The 16,494-nt window shown below is 39.5% G+C and overlaps 1 protein-coding gene across 2 annotated transcripts in view; it reads right to left on the bottom strand.

Annotated features, from left to right (window-relative positions):
- The window catches only part of DNAH3 (dynein axonemal heavy chain 3), a 207,683-nt gene that overhangs the window by 68,337 nt on the left and 122,852 nt on the right, over window positions 1-16,494 (bottom strand). For both annotated transcript variants that reach the window (XM_050772636.1, XM_050772637.1), the window contains exons 39-40: window positions 15,802-15,931; window positions 13,458-13,703 (exon numbers count right to left, since the gene is read on the bottom strand). In XM_050772636.1, the coding sequence (XP_050628593.1) occupies window positions 13,458-13,703; window positions 15,802-15,931 (376 nt within the window). The remainder of the gene's footprint in view (window positions 1-13,457; window positions 13,704-15,801; window positions 15,932-16,494) is intronic.

The following is a 16,494-nucleotide window of genomic DNA, read 5'->3' as shown; positions in this document are numbered from 1 at the left end:
TGCCTATGTAAAGGGAATCATATAATATGTGTTCTTTTGCAACTGGCTTCTTTCACTTAAAAAAGTGTGTGAGTGTGTGCGTGCATGTATTTGAGACCGGGCCTAGCTGTCACCCAGGCTGGAGGGTCTGTGGCACCATCTTGCTCACTGCAACCTCAACTTCCTAGATTCAAGTGATCTTCCCGCCCCAGCCTCTCAAGTAGCTGGGACGACAGGCATGCACCACCACGTCTGGCTAATTTTTGTATTTTTTTGTAGAGACGGGTTTTTGCTGTGTTGCCCAGGCTGGTCTTGAACTTAGCTCAAGTGATCTGCCCACAACTATATTGTTTAACTTCTGAGTTAAATTAAATTGGATTGTGTTTAACTTTGGAGGAATGGTCACAGGCTCTTTTTCAAAGCTACTGCACCATTTTACATTCCCATTATGGTAGATGAGAGTTCTGATTTTCCTGCATCCTCACCAATACTTGTTTTTCATCTTTTTAATTATACCCATCCTAGTTGTTGCAAAGTAGTATCTCATTGTGGTTTTAATTTGCATTTCCCTGACGGCTAATAACATTGAGCATCTTGTCATGGGCTTATTGGCCCTTTGTATATCTTTTTTTTTTTTTTTTTGAGACAGGGTCTCACTCTGTCACTCAGGCTGGAGTGCAGTGGTACAATCTTGGCCACTGCAACCCCTGCCTTCAGGGCTCAGGTGATCCTCCTGTCTCTGTCTCCCAAGTAGCTGGGACTACAGGCAGGCACACACCATCATGCTTAGCTAATTTTTGTATTTTTTGTAGAGATGGGGTTTAGTCATGTTGCCCAGGCTGGTCTCAAACTCCAGGGCTCAAGTGATTTCCCCATCTCAACTTCCCAAAAGCATCAGCCCCAACGTGCCTGGCCTGTATGTCTTCTGTAAATAACTGTCTATTCAGATATTTTGCTCATTTTTAATTGGGTTATTTGTCTTTTTATTATTGAATTATGATAACTCTTTATATATTCTAAATTTGAGTCCTTTATAAGATATATAATTTGTAAGAAATTTCACCCATTCTGGGGATTTTTCATTTGATGTTGTCCTTTGAAGCACGAAAGTTTTTAATTTTAATGATGTTCAGTTTATCTATTTTTTCTTTTGTCACTTGTGCTTTTGTTGTCTTAAGACATCATTGCCTACTCCAAAATCATAAAAATGTGCATCTATGTTTTCTTCTAAGAGTTTTATAGTTTTAGCTTTTACATTTAAGTCTTTGATCTATTTTGAGTTAATTTTTCACTATAGTGTGAGGCAGAACTACAAATTCAGTCTTTTACATGTATAATTCGGTTGTTCCAGTACAATTTGTTGAAAAGATCATTCTTTTCCTATTTAATCATCTTGGCACCATTGTCAAAAATCAAGTCACCATAAATGCAAGAGTTTTCCTTCTGGACTCTCAATTATATTCAATTAATCTATATTTCTGTTCTTTTGCCAGTATAACATACTATTCATTTATGAACTTTAAAAAGTTAAACTTCTATTATTACAAAATTGTTTCAACAGAAATATTTTCTGGCTCTTGGTTCGTGTTTTCTGTTAAACATTCTCTCTCTCTCTCTCTGATATGTGCATGATTGCCTTACCATTCTGCTCTGATATAATTGGGTAAATTCTTCTTGACATTTTTCCCAACATTATCTGGGGACAGTTTATCTTATCTACAGTGTTGGCCACTATTCAAGGAATGGTGTGTGGCTTTCTTTCCTATAGCCTTAATCTATAGGGTTGGGTAAAGGGAAAGGCTCAGTTACCCTTGCTGGAAAGTCTGAGCACTGTACCCTCTCTCTGAAATCTGTCTACATTTCCTGAACCATGGATCCATCTCACTCCTATCCTAGCTAGTGATTTGCCCCACTCCTGTAGGATTCAGCTCATGTCCCCAAGCAGCACAGGGTCCTGGAAGATGCAAAACCTGGTGGTTTTTCCCATCCCTACTAAGGTCCTCCAGCATCACACAGGGGCTTCCATGATAGAGAGTTTCTCTTAGACCTTTTGTGCAGCTGCCCAGCCATCATCATAGTCCTCTTTCCTCTCCATTGGTGATTTCCAACAAGAACTCTTAGAATGTTGTCAACTGACCTGCTTTCCTCTCCCTGTCACTCTTAGCAAGATAGCGGGGTGGCAGGTTCTGGGTTGGGAGATACGCCAGACCAGAATCTTGTTTTCTCTCCTTATTCACTACTTCACAATGTTTGTAAAATTAAGTTGTAATTCATTCTTTGGTTATTGCTGAGGACTTTTTAGGATTAAAAAATGTTTGTTGTTGCTGATTTCATTAGGTATTTTAAAAGTGAGCTTCTGTTGTTCTACGTCACTCTGCAGCCTTACCTAGAAGTCAATCTGGTGCAACACTTTTAGAAAGCAATCTGGCACAATGCTTACAGAGCTACAAGAATGTTCTCTAAGTCAGAAATCCCATTTCTGGGAATTTATCATAAGGAAATAATTCACAATGAAAATAATCTGTATACATGAGTATGCAACACCATCTGTGATAGCAAAGAAATAACTTACATATCCTACATTAGGAGACAAGTAAAATTAGCTCTTATAAGATGGATGGAATATTCTTCGGTCATTAAAATGATAGTTGCAAAAGCTAAGTATTAGCGTAGAAAATGCTTTTAAGAAACAATGCTAGATAAAAATAGACTATAGAGTGAAATATATACCATTATGGTAACTCTGTAAAGAGATGAAATCAGGTAGACAAGCAAGGAAACAGATTTTTTGAAAACTGAAATGACCGCAATAAGGTGGTATGAACAAAGAGATACTTATTGATAATTTTTATTTAATAGAATAGAATTGCTTTTACAATAAAAAGGAGACACTAAAAGACTGAATAAGTAAAATATTTTTCCCTCTTCCTTTGCTGATGTTGAGCTAGAGCTAATTTGTGGCTTGATTTGGGAACATTTGGGCTAATGAGAAAAGATTTGGCCGGGCATGGTGGCTTATGCCTATAATTCCAGCACTTTGGGAGGCCGAGGTGGATGAATCACTTGAGTCTGGGAGTTGGAGAACAGGCTGAGTAACATGGCAAAATCCTGTCTTTACAAAAAATACAAAAATTAGCCAGGCATTGTGGCATGTGCCTATAGTCCCGGCTACTTGGGAGGCTGAGGTGGGATCACCCGGGCCTGGGGCACCAAGACTGCAGTGAGCCATGATGAGCCATGACCACGCCACTGCACTCCAGCCTGGACAACAGAATGAGGCTCTGTCTCAAAAGAAAAGAAAAGAAAGAAAAGAAAAGAAAAGACAGGAGAGGTGAGGAGAGAAGAGGAGAGGAGAGAAGAGAAGAGAAGAGAAGAGAAGGAGAAGAGAAGAGAGAGAAGAGACGGAGAAGAGAAGAGACAGAAAAGGAGAAGAGAAGAAGAGAAGAGAGAGAAGAGACGGGGAAGAGAAGAGAGAGAAAAGAAGAGAAGAGGAAGAGAAGAGAGAGAAGAGAAGAGAAAGAAGGGAAGAGAAGAAGAGAAGTGAAGAGAAAAGATTTCACTAGTAAAAGATTTACCAGCTGTGTGACCTTGGCTAGGTTTACCATTTGCACATCTGTAAAATGGGCCTGATTTTATGTCAAGCTCGGAAAAGCACTAGGGAGAGTGAGTGAGATATGCGTGTCAAACATCTAGCATAGCTCTGGGCACACAGAAGGCACTTGGTAATATTTAGCTCTAGCTCGCCTTGGTTTTCATCAGAGTAATGGCTCCTGTTCTCTTTGTGTTGTGATTATAACTTAAACTCTGATTTGGGTGCAAGAGTAGAAAGAGGAGAATAGCAGAAATTCAGGAATGGATTGGTAATGAATTGGTAAATGACTTCTATCCCCTCTACCCCAGCTCTGCTTTCCTCTCCTGCACTTGGAAAAATAAGGCAAACTTTTCAACTGGGCAGTGAGTGACTTTTCAAAGGTCACACAATGAACGAGTGAATAAAGAGAAATTCAGCACTTTCTGGACAAACGGTTCCCTGGGTTGACAAACAAAGATCCATGTCAGACAATATGAGCCCAACACTGACAGAACCCCACAAGGGTCTGCTTGCTTTCCTTAGTGTATGCTTCCCAGTGTAGTTCCTCCAGCACTTATTTGAGAGATCCATTTATGCCATGCCTTGTATATCATGAAAATCCTAGAAAACAATATTCCCTTGAAGTCAGAGAAGGCCTTCCTGGAGCACTCAGCATTCGAATTTTAATCGTGGGCCCTCATGCATAGGCTAGAAAGGCATTTTAATCTTTTGCATATGGTTATAAGAAAGGACAGGATCTTGCTATGTTGCCCAGGCTAGTCTCAAACTCCCAGGCTCAAGCAATCCTTCCAACTCAGCCTCCTGTGTAGTTGGGATTACAGGCATGAACCACCCTCCTTGGCAAAAACCTGTTTTTTTGTTTTGTTTTGTTTTGTTTTAAATAAGCTGCTGCAAAAGAAGATATACACAAAGGAAGTCAGTTTGCAGGACATGATGAAAATTATGGTTTGTTTTATGCTGCATCTGCTGGGTAGGGCATAGAGGTAGGAGATGAGGCCATGGTTGTGGACAAGAGATATTATAAGGGAAAATTATCTAGAAACTGAGTGGGAGCTGTGCACATCACATCATTGGCTCTCTAGCTGCAGAAGGAAAGGAGAGAGGTCATCACAAAATGATCTGAAAGTGAGGTCAAGGGCAATTCATCTACCGTCTCTGCAGACACAGCATAAACAGATTGATCTTGAAGGATAAGGAAGGCAGAAAACAACATGTGGAGCCTGTGAAAAAAAATTGTAAAACGTAAAAAAAAAAAAAAAAAAAAATGCAAAGGAACGTCATATGGAGATTAACCTGAAGAATTTATCTCTGAACTCTTTTTTGTTTTTTCTTTTTTTGGGGACAGGATCTCACCGTATCAGCCAGGCTGGAGTGCAGTGGTCATGCATGGCTGTAGGTGCATCACAGCTCACTGCAGCCTCAAACTCCTGGGCTCAAGTGATCCTCCTGCCTCAGCCTCCCAAGTAGCTGAGAATAAGGTATGTGTGCCATCATACCTGGCTAATTTGTTTTGTATTTTTTGTAGAGACAGGGTTTTACAATGTTGCCCAGGATGGTCTCAAACTCCTGGGCTCAAGCAATCCACCTGCCTCAGCTTCCCAAAGTACTGGGATTACAGGGGTGAGCCACTGTGCCAGGCTGAAACTTGTTTTTTGCAGCACTTGAAGCCAAATTTCAAGAAAACGCTTTGCTATCTTCCATAAGGTGCAGAAAGACCTAACTTTAACTGAAGCAGGAACCAAAAGCAACAAAGGAGAAACAAGCTAAGATGAAAAGGCAAGATGAGATAAAAAGTGAGATGGACGCCCTAAGAGATGATGATGATAACAGCAACAAAATTGCTCATGTTTATTTAACATTTCCTATATATCGTGCTTTATTCAAAGTATTTTTACATGTATTAACTCATTTAATCCTTACTATTATTATTGCCCCCATTTTATAATTGAGGGAACTAAGGAGGATAAATAAGTTGCTCAAAGTCACCCCAGCAGTAAGTGTTGGAGTCAGGGTCTGAACTCTGACAGTTTCACTCCATGGCCTGTACTTTCCCACCCTTGCAATAACAAAGCCTGGCACAGGAACAAAAGATACAAAGGCAGAATTAAAATCATTCAAGGCTGTACAAAGAATAATTGAAGTTGTGGGTGGCTGATATCAAAATGAAAAGTGCACCTCAAAAGACCAAAACCCCAAGACAAGAAAAAAGGAGATGATGGTTATGGGAGCCAGAGAATAAAATTTTTCCTTGCTGACAGAAAGGATGCATCACATTCCAGGCAAAATAAACAAAAGGGGACACAGTCTGTTAAAAACAAAACAGAAACAAAACCTACCAAAACATTAAATAAAGAACATATGAAAAACAAACTACCACTTTATATATAATTCAACCTCACTTCTAATTTAAAAAAGAAGAAATTTAAATTAGATACTATTTTCACTTTTCAAATGTAAACAGAATGCCAAAATACATGAGGCAAAACTGATAGAACTTCAAGGAGAAATAGACAAATCCAATATCATAGCTGGATACTTCAACAACCCCTGTCAATCAGTAATTGGCAGATAACAGTTAGAAAATAAGTAGGAATATAGTGAAACCAAAGAGCACCCTCACCAATTAACAGGGTCAAATTGACATTTATTACTGTATCCAACAACACAAGACTACATATTTTCTTAAGCTCACATGAAACATTCACCAAGATAGAACACATCCTGGGCAATAAAACACTTTTTAATTTTTTTAAGGCAGGGTTTCACTCTCTTACTCTGTCACCCAGGCTGGAGTGCAGTGGGATGATTATAGCTCACTGCAGCCTCCAACTCCTAGGCTGACGCAATCATCCCGCCTCAGCCTCCTGAGTAGCTGGGACGACAGGTGTTCGCTACCACACCCAGCTAATTTTCGTTGTTTGTTCTTGTAAAGACAGGACTTTGACATGTTGCCCAGGCTGGTCTCAAACTCCTGTGCTAAAGTGATCCTCCATCTTGGCCTCCTAAAGTGCTGGGATTACAGGTATGAGCCACCGTGTAAAAAGAAAGACCTAAAATCAATAATCTAAGCATTCATCTTAGGAAACTAGAGAGAGTAAATTAAATAAAAGGAAGCAGAACAGAAGAAATAAAAATAATTGCAGAAATCATGAAACTGACAATAGGAAATTAATAGATAAAATTAACAAAAGCTGCATCTTTGAAGGATTAATAAAATTGACAGGCTGGGCACAGTGGGTCACGCCTGTAATCCTAGAACTTTAGGAAGCTGAGACGGGTAGATCACTTGAGTCCAGGAGTTTGAGACCAGCCTGGGCAGATCCCATCTGTTAAAAAAAAAAAAAATTAACAAACCTTTAGACAGGTTAACCAAGAAAAAAAGAGAAGACAGCACTAATATCAAGAATGAGGCTGGGCACGGTGGCTCACGCCTGTAATCCCAGCACTTTGGAAGGCCAAGGTGGGTGGATCACCTGAGGTCGGGAGTTTGAGACTAGCCTGACCAACATGGAGAAACCCCATCTCTACTAAAAATACAAAATTAGCCAGGCGTGGTAGCACATGACTTTAATACCAGCTACTTGGGAGGCTGAGGCAGGAGAATCACTTGAACCTGGGAGGATGAGGTTACAGTGAGCCAAGATCGTGCCATTGCATTCCAGCCTGGGCAACAAGAGCAAAACTCCATCTCAAAAAAAAAAAAAAAAAAAGAAAGAGAAAGAAAGGCCATCAGTACTGATTCTATGGACATTAAGAAGATAATAAAGGAATATTATGAACAACTTTACAGCAACAAATTTGATAAATAAAATAAACTAATTCCTTGAAAGACATGATTTACATGATTCACATAAGGAGAAATAGATAATTTGAATAGGCTTTTATACATTAAAGAAATTTAATCAACAATTAACAACCTTCCAAGAGAGAAAGTGCCAGGCCAAGATGGGTTCACTGGTGAATTCTATCAAACATTTAATGAAGAAATGATACAAATTCTCTACGATCTCTTACAGAAAATAGAAGCAGAGGACACACTTTATAATTCATGCTATGAGGCCAGCATTACGCTAATACCAAAGCCAGATAAAGACATTATAAGACAGGAAGTTACAGACAAGTATCTGTCATCAACATAGATGCAAAAATCTTCAACAAAATATTAGCAAATCAAATCCAACAACATATGAAAAGTATTACACACCATAATCAAGTGGTATTTATTCCACTTGATTATTCCAGGTATATAAGGCTGGCTCAACATTTGAAAATCAAGTAATGTAATTCATTGCATTAACAGGCTAAAGAAGAAAAATCATATCATCACATTAATAGATTCAGAAAAAGCATTTGACAAAATCCAACATCAACTCATGACAAAGACTCTCAGTAAACTAGGAACAGAGAGAACTCCTCAACTTGATAAAGAATATCAACAAAAAACCTTCAGCCAAACATCACACTTAATGGCCAAGAACTAGAAGCTTTCCTCCTAAGACTGGGAACAAGATAAGGAAGCCCTTTTTCATTAATTCTGTTCAGTATCATACTGGAAGTCCTAGCTAATGGAATAAGACAAGAAAAGGAAATAAAATATTGGGAGAGAAGAAATAAAACTGTCTGTCAATGGCATAATTATGTAAAAAAAATCCCAAAGAATCCACAAAAAAACTTGGAACTTATAAGTGATTGTAGCAAGATGGCTGGATATGAGATAAATATACAAAAGTCAATTGCTTTTCTATATACAGGCAATGAACAAGTGGAATTTGAAATGAAAACACAATACCATTTACATTAACTCCAAAAAAGAAGGAACTACTTAGGTATAAATTTAACAAAAAATATACAAGATCTATATGAGGAAAACTATAAAACTCTAGCCAAAGAAATAAAAAACAGTCTAAATAAATAGATAATCCATGTTTATTAATAGAAAGACCCCAAATTATTAAGAAATCTGTTCTTCTTGACTTGGTCTAGGTAAACACAGGCTTAACATTATCCAGCAATAGCATGTCCATGTGTTTACTAAATGAATTAATGGAAAAGTTATGTTCACAAAAGGCCTTTACATAAATGTTTATAACTGCTTTATTTATAAGTACCAAAAATTGTAATAAACCAAAATGTCCTTTAATGGGTGGATGGATAAACATACGTACAATGAAATATTATTAAGTGATAAAGAAGCAATCTAACAAAGAACAAAAATCCATGTAGGAACCTCAACTGCATATTGCTAAGTGAAATAAGGCAGTCTAAAAATTTCACATACTGTATGATTCCAAGAATATCATGTCTTGGAAAAGTCAAAACTATAGAGACAGTAAAAAGATCAGTGGTTGCCTGGGGATCAGAGAAGGAAGGGAGGATGAAGAGGTGGAGCACAGGATTTTTTGGGTTGTGTGAAGCTATCCTGCATGGTTCTGTAATGGTGAATATGTGACATTTACATCTTTGTCAAAACCCATAGGACATACAACACAAGAATGAACCTTAATGTAGACTATGAACTTTGTTCATAATAATTTAGCAATATTGGTTCATCAATTGTAACTATAATACCACAGTACTGCAAGATGTTAATGAGAGAACTGTGTTTGCGTGGGTGAGGAGAAGTGGCATATGGAAACTCTGTATTTTCTGCAACACTTTTCTATAAATTTAAAACTAAAGTCTATTAAAACTTTTTTAAAGGAGAAGAAAGTTAAAATGCAAAATGATTTTCATATTTCAAATTGCTTGACTTTCTGTTTTGTTTTGTTTTGTTTTTTGAGATGGAGTCTTGCTCTGTCGCCCAGGCTGGATTGCAGTGGTGTGATATCTCAGCTCACTGCAACCTCTGCCTCCCAGGTTCAAGCAAATCTCCTGCCTCAGCCTCCCATCGCTGGGACTACAGGCGCCCATGATCAAGTCCAGCTAATTTTTGTATTTTTAGTAGAGACGGTGTTTCACCATGTTGGCCAGGCTGGTCTTAAAATCCTGGCCTCAAGTGATCCGCCTGCCTCAGCCTCCCAGAAGTGCTGAGATTACAGATGTGAGCCACTGTGCCTGGCCGAGATATGATTTTCATATTTCAAATTGCTTGAGATTTTGAAAAGACAATACTCAGTGAGGCATAAGGGAAGTTTAGCAACCAAAAGCTTTAAAATGTTACCGACCTCTTGACTCAGCAATTTTATTTTAGGAAATCATCATGAGGAAATAACATGAATTAAGCAAATATGTGGCCACTAGAATGTTGATAATGATAGGAAAAACTAGGAGATAAAAGTACAGAATGATTTTATATTTTAAAAACAAACCTGGAGATACATACATGCATAAGAAAATGTCTAATTGTCATCAAAATGTTAATCGTGGTTGTCTTTTTATCACATATTTTTATTGTACATTTTTTTCTGAAAAAATAAGAATGAACTTCATACCCACCATGATGGCTATTATCAGTAAAACATACAGAGAAAATACAAGAACTGGTGAGGATGTGGAGGTATCAGAACTTCTGTGTATCGCTGGTGGGCATGTACAATATTGCAGCCTCTATGGAAAACATTACAGCAGTTCCTCAAAAAATTAAACATGGTATTAACATATGATCCAGATTTTCACTTCTTAGTATAAACACCAAAGATAGCAGAGACTCAAAAGACAGTATTCGTACACCCATGTTCATAGCAGTTTTACTTGCCATAGCCAAAAGATGGAAGCAACTCAAGGGTCCACTGACAGATGGATAAACAAAACGTGGTGTGTACATGAAACGGAATATATTCAGCCTTAAAAAGAAAGGAAATTCTGACACATGCTACAACATGGATGAACGCCGAAGACATTATGCTAAGTAAAATAAGCCAGTCACAGGAAGACAAATACCGTATGATTCCTCTTACATGCAGTACCCAGGGCAGTCAAATTTATGGTGACAGAAAGTAGAATGATTATTTCCAGGGTAGGGGTGGAGAAGGAGCATTGGGGCAGGTACTGTTTAATGAGAACAGTTATGGTTAGGGAAGGTGAAAAACGTCTTGGAGATGGAGTGCCCAACAGTGTGAATGTATTTAATGCCACTGATTTGAACAATTAAAAATGGTCAAAATGGTAAATTTGGTGTTATGTGTATTTTACTATGACAATAAAATAAGCAAAATCATCCAAACCAAAAACTCAATGAATGCACGACAATCTGATTAACGGATTGGTACAGAGACAGAGCCTCCATGGGGTTCATCTTGCGAAAGGGGCATGTCTTGGGCCCCCAAAATCATTAAGCTAAAAGGAAAAGTCAAGCAGGGAATCGCTTAGGGCAAACCTGCCTCCCATTCTATTCAAAATCACCCTTCTGCTCACTGAGATAAAAGCTTATCTGATTGCCTCTTTTGGAGAGGCTAATCAGAAACTCAAAAGAATGCAACCATTTCTCTCTTATCTACCTATGTCTTGGAAGTCTCCACCCAGCTTCAAGTTGTCCTGCCTTTCCAGATGGCACCAATGTTCACCTTACATATGTTGATTGATGTCTCATGTCTCCCTAAAATGTATAAAACTGTGCTCTGACCACCTCGGGCGCATGTTGTCAGGGCCTCCTGAGCTGTGTCAAAGGCGTGCATCCTCAACCTTGGCAAAATAAACTTTCTGAATTAACTGAGACCTGTCTCAGAATTTTGGGGTTCACAACCTGACAGATGGCCATGTGTCACATGAAGCATGCAAGCTGTGCAGAGAAAGAGTATGTGGCAGGCGGTAATAGTATCTACTTGCTCATTCATTATTTCATTATTATGAAAAAATTCAAACATACAGAAACATGGAAGACATTGTACAGTGAACATTTGTATACTCACCTTCTAGATTTTACCATTAGCTTTTTATTTGTTTTAGTACATACCTGGTCATCCCTCTATCCTTCCTTTAATCTATCTTTTTTACAAAAAAAATTCAAAATTAATTGTTAAGCATCTACACACTTTCTCATAAATACTTCGGCGTGCTTATCACTACCTAGTGTTCAGTATTTATTTATATATTTTTTCCTTTGACATAAATCTTACAATGACATGCACACATCCTAAGCCCACATTTACTAAGTTTTGGCAAATACACATATTTGTGTAATCCAGGTCACTCTTAAGATATGCAACATTAGTGGCTCCCCTGGAAGTTCTCTCGTGGCCCTTGATACACGTTTTTTTTTTTTTTTTTTTTTTTACAATTGCAAAAAGTAAAGCTATTTGGGAAGTATTTATAGTATGATCTTTTTGTTCTAGGAATACAGAAAAAACTGAAAGAAAACATAGTGATATTTCTGGAGCGTGGGATTACCATTGATCTTAATTTTGTTCTATTCCTTTCTCTGTATTTTCTAAATTTTATATAATGTCTTACTTGGGTGGTAGAAAAACAAAACAAAAGCTACGTAGAAGAAGCATCTTCCTTGTAAGAAATGATGCCACACACATAAGAATATTTATAGTCACTAAATGATCAGTTTGAAGTTAGCGTATGTAGCAAAACTGGAAACATTTCAATATGATATTAAAATATAACTGCAGGCCAGGTGCAGTGGCTCATGCCTGTAATCCCAGCACTTTGGGAGGCCGAGGCAGGTGGATCACTTAAGGTCAAGAGTTTGAGACCAGCCTGGCCAATGTGGTGAAACCCCATCTCTACTAAAAATACAAAAATTAGCCCGGCATGGTGGTGCACGCCTGTAATCCCAGCTACTTGGGAGGCTGAGACAGGAGAATCTCTTGAACCTGGGAAGCGGAAGTTGCAGCGAGCCGAGATCGTACCACTACACTCCAGCAGGGGCAAGAGAGCGAGACTCCATCTCAAAAATAAACAAACAAACAAACAAAAAACTATAATGACAAAATTAAAAGAAATATTAATACCGTAAGTACCCTATATGAAGGCATGTCAACACACAACAGAAATAGAAAGGAATAAGAAAAACACAAGGGTCTGTATTTCTCTTTTTTTTTTTTTTTTTTTTTTTTTGAGACAGAGTCTCGCTCTGCCGCTGGGGCTGGAGTGCAGTGGCCGGATCTCAGCTCACTGCAAGCTCTGCCTCTCGGGTTTACGCCATTCTCCTGCCTCAGCCTCCCGAGTAGCTGGGACTACAGGCGCCCGCCACCTCGCCCGGCTAGTTTTTTGTATTTTTAGTAGAGACGGGGTTTCACTGTGTTAGCCAGGATGGTCTCGATCTCCTGACCTCGTGATCCGCCCGTCTCAGCCTCCCAAAGTGCTGGGATTACAGGCTTGAGCCACCGCGCCCGGCCGGGTCTGTATTTCTCATTTTGTTTTGGTGATGAAATTATAGGTAATTTTTGCAAAAATAAAACAGTCATATCATCTTTTTCTAAATTAAAAAAGTGGTAAAGTATTCCATAAAACCCTGACTTCAGGACCATCCATGGGCCAACTCCTTTTTTTTTTTTTTTTTTTTTTGAGACAGAGTCCAGTTGTGTTGCTCAGGCTGGAGTGCAGTGGCATGATCTCAGCTCACTGCAACCTCTACCTCCCTGACTCAAGCAATCCTGCCTCAGCCTCCTGAATAGCTGGGATTACAGGCGCATGCCACCATGCCTGACTAATTTTGTTTGTATTTTTAATAGAGATGTTGGCCAGGCTGGCCTTGAACTGCTGACCTCAAGCGATCTGCCTACCTCGGCCTCCCAAAGTGCTGGGATTGCCAGTGTGAGCCACCATGCCCAGCCAATGATGATATTTTAATTCTGTCATTCCTTATACATTTATTAGCCACCATGCCTGGCCTTCCTTGGCTTTTGTAAAGGGCTCACCTGTCTGCATATTCTGCTTGCATTTAGAACACGTAATTAAAACTATTATACTAGAACATAACAAATGGGTTCTAAATTACCTCTTTCTGGAAAGGTGTTGTTTTTGGTGAGCTTGACGCTTTTGGGCCTTGGGTGGTTATCATCCATGCCCATGATCAGGTTGCGGAAAAACACATCAAATTTCTTTCTGCTGTCTGCATTGATGGTGCCAGCCACGGTCCACACCAAGGAAAAGAGAAACAGTCCTTGGAGCCAGAGAAAGATTTGTTGACTTGACAGGCCTTCACCTAATTCCATTTCCTCCTCTTCTACTGCCCTGATTTCATCTATAAGTGAGAAAAGCGAATCTCAGGACAGAGTGCAGAATGCCATAGATATAAGGGCTGTGAACTGGTTGGCTTTGCCTTTGAAGGGTCTGGGCCAGAGGGGCGACTGATACTGGCAGAGGGCCTATCACCTACCAGATCATTATCACATGCAATTTTTTTTTTTTGAAACAGGGTCTCACTCTGTCTCCCAGGTTGGAGTGCAGCGGTGCAGTCACAGCTCACTGTAGTCTCGACCTCCCAGGCTCAAGTGATCCTCCCTCCTCAGCCTCCTGAGTAGCTGGGACCACAGGCACTAGCCACCACATCTGGCTAATTTTTGTATTTTTTTGTAGAGATGCGGTTTTGCCAGGTTGCCCAGGCTGGTCTCGAACTCCTGAGCTCAAGCAATTCACCCACCTCGGCCTCTCAAAATGCTGGGATTACAGGCGTGAGCAATATTTTTATTTATATATATAATTTTTTTATTTATATATATATACCACTATATAAAATATATATAATATATATAAATATATATAATATACATAAATATATAGAATACATATAAATATATATATATATATTATTTTTTTGAGCTGGAATCTAGCTCTGTCACCCATACTCGAGTGCAGTGGCACGATCTCGGCTCACTGCAACCTCCGCCTCCCGGGTACAAGTGATTCTCCTGCCTCAGCCTCCTGAGTAGCTGGGATTACAGGTGCCCGCCACCATACCCAACTAATTTTTGTATTTTTATTAGAGATGGGGTTTCACTGTGTTGTTGGCCAGGCTGGTCTCGAACTCCTGACCTCGTGATCCACCCACCTCAACCTCCCAAAGTGCTGGAATTACAAGTGTGAGCCACCGTGCCCAGCCTTTGCTGCAATATTTTTATTGCGGTAAAATACATGATGTATAATTTACCATCTAACCATTTTTAGTGTATAGTTCAGTGGTATTAAGTGCATTCATATTGCTGTGCAACCATCACCACCATCTATATCCAGAACTGGATATAGAAGCTCTTTGCCCATTAAACAATAACTTCCCCCTCCATCCTCCCTCATCCCCCTTGCAATCAGAACTCTCCTTTCTGTCTTTATAAATTTGGCTACTCTACATACATTATAGAGGTAGAATCGCACCGTCATTTTGTGACTGGCTTATTTTCTTAGTATAATGGCTTTAGTGTTCATCCAAACTATAGCATGCATCAGAATTTATTTCCTTTTTAAGGCTAAGTAGTATTTCATTGCAAAATTACAACACATTTTGCTTATTTGTTCATCCATCAGTAGACACATGGGTTGTTTTCACCATTTGACTATTGTGAACAAAAGTTCTATGAACATGGTTATACAAATATCTGATCGAGTCTCTGCTTTCAATTCTTTGCGGTTTATATCCAAAGATGAAAGTGCTGGATCAATAAGTCTACATTTACTTTTTTGTTTTTTTTGGATATTAATCTCTTATCAGAGAGGAGGTAAGATGGGGGTCCTGCTATGTTCATCTCCCTCTAGGATATCCCTGTGAGGTAAAAAGGGCAGGAATTACTACTCTCATTATGTGAATGAGGAGCCTTAGACTGAGGAACAATGGGATAATTTGCACTAGAATGCCCCCCAAAAATCAATATCAGACAAAGACTAAACACATGGATTTTCCCTACCAAACTCTACTATCTGCACTCCAAGGGCTTGCTTGTTCTAGACCAAACAGCCAGTCTTGTTGTAATTCAATGGGGGCCAAAGAGAGGTGGGAGCAGAAAAAAGTCAAGGTAGACCAGTAATCCCAGCACTTTGGGAGGCAGAGGCAGGTGGACCACTTGAGGTCACGAGTTCAAGACCAGCCTGGTCAACATGGTGAAACCCCGTCTCTACTAAAAACACACAAAAAAATAGAGTGGTATGTGCCTTAATCTCAGCTACTCAGAAGGCCAAGGCAGGAGAATCACTTGAACCTGGCAGGCGGAGGCTGCAGTGAGCCAAGATCATGCCACTGCACTCTAGCCTTGATGACAGAGTGAGACTTCATTTCAAAAAAAAGTAAAAGAAAGAAATAGCCAAGGTCGACCCATCCCCCATGTGGATGAAGAATCATGGCTAGCACTTACCAAGTAGAGAGGAGTACAGTCTCATCATTGAGAAGGCAAGGTGGATGGGAGACGTTTGGACAACAAATTTACAATGAAGGCGACCAAATTCCAGGCAGGGCTGGACAAGCCACATGAACATGTCATTGACCTGAAAGTAGAAAGCTCCATGAGACTTGGAGACATGATCAACAAGTGAGTTGAAGACCAAGAGCTTGGCCTACTTTCTGAGGCTAGAGATGCTGGTTAGACTGCTGATTTTACATGTAGGTGCCTTGGGGGAAAACTTACAGGCAACAAAACTCCTATCTCAGTGTCCTCCTTCAGGGTCCTAAGACTGTTGCCCACAGGCCATGTTAACTCAGTTTCCCATCCACATTCCACTGCCCAGAGCTGATACTCAGAGAGGCTTGGAAACACTCTGGGTCAGCTACAGGACACATAAAATGTGTTTAGAACCCAACTACTGTATCTGCCTTTGTTTCTATAAAAAGTATTAGGAATTCTAAACAACTAATTTACAAATGACTGATAGACACTGGTGAGGTGGGACTCCTGTATAAATTAGTCAAACAGAGTACACAGCTAATTTGGGGGGCTCATTTTCAGTAATTCACCACGTGTATGGGTAGGTTTATATGTTCTTATTTGGGGGTATCATGATTCTTGCCTCTAGTATCTGTTCTCCGGTCCATTTACTCTTTTAAAAAGTTA

Source organism: Macaca thibetana, chromosome 20 (assembly GCF_024542745.1).
Source record: "Macaca thibetana thibetana isolate TM-01 chromosome 20, ASM2454274v1, whole genome shotgun sequence".
NCBI lineage: Eukaryota > Metazoa > Chordata > Mammalia > Primates > Cercopithecidae > Macaca > Macaca thibetana.
Note: the sequence above shows the minus strand (reverse complement) of the source record. Positions and strands in the feature narration are given on the sequence as shown.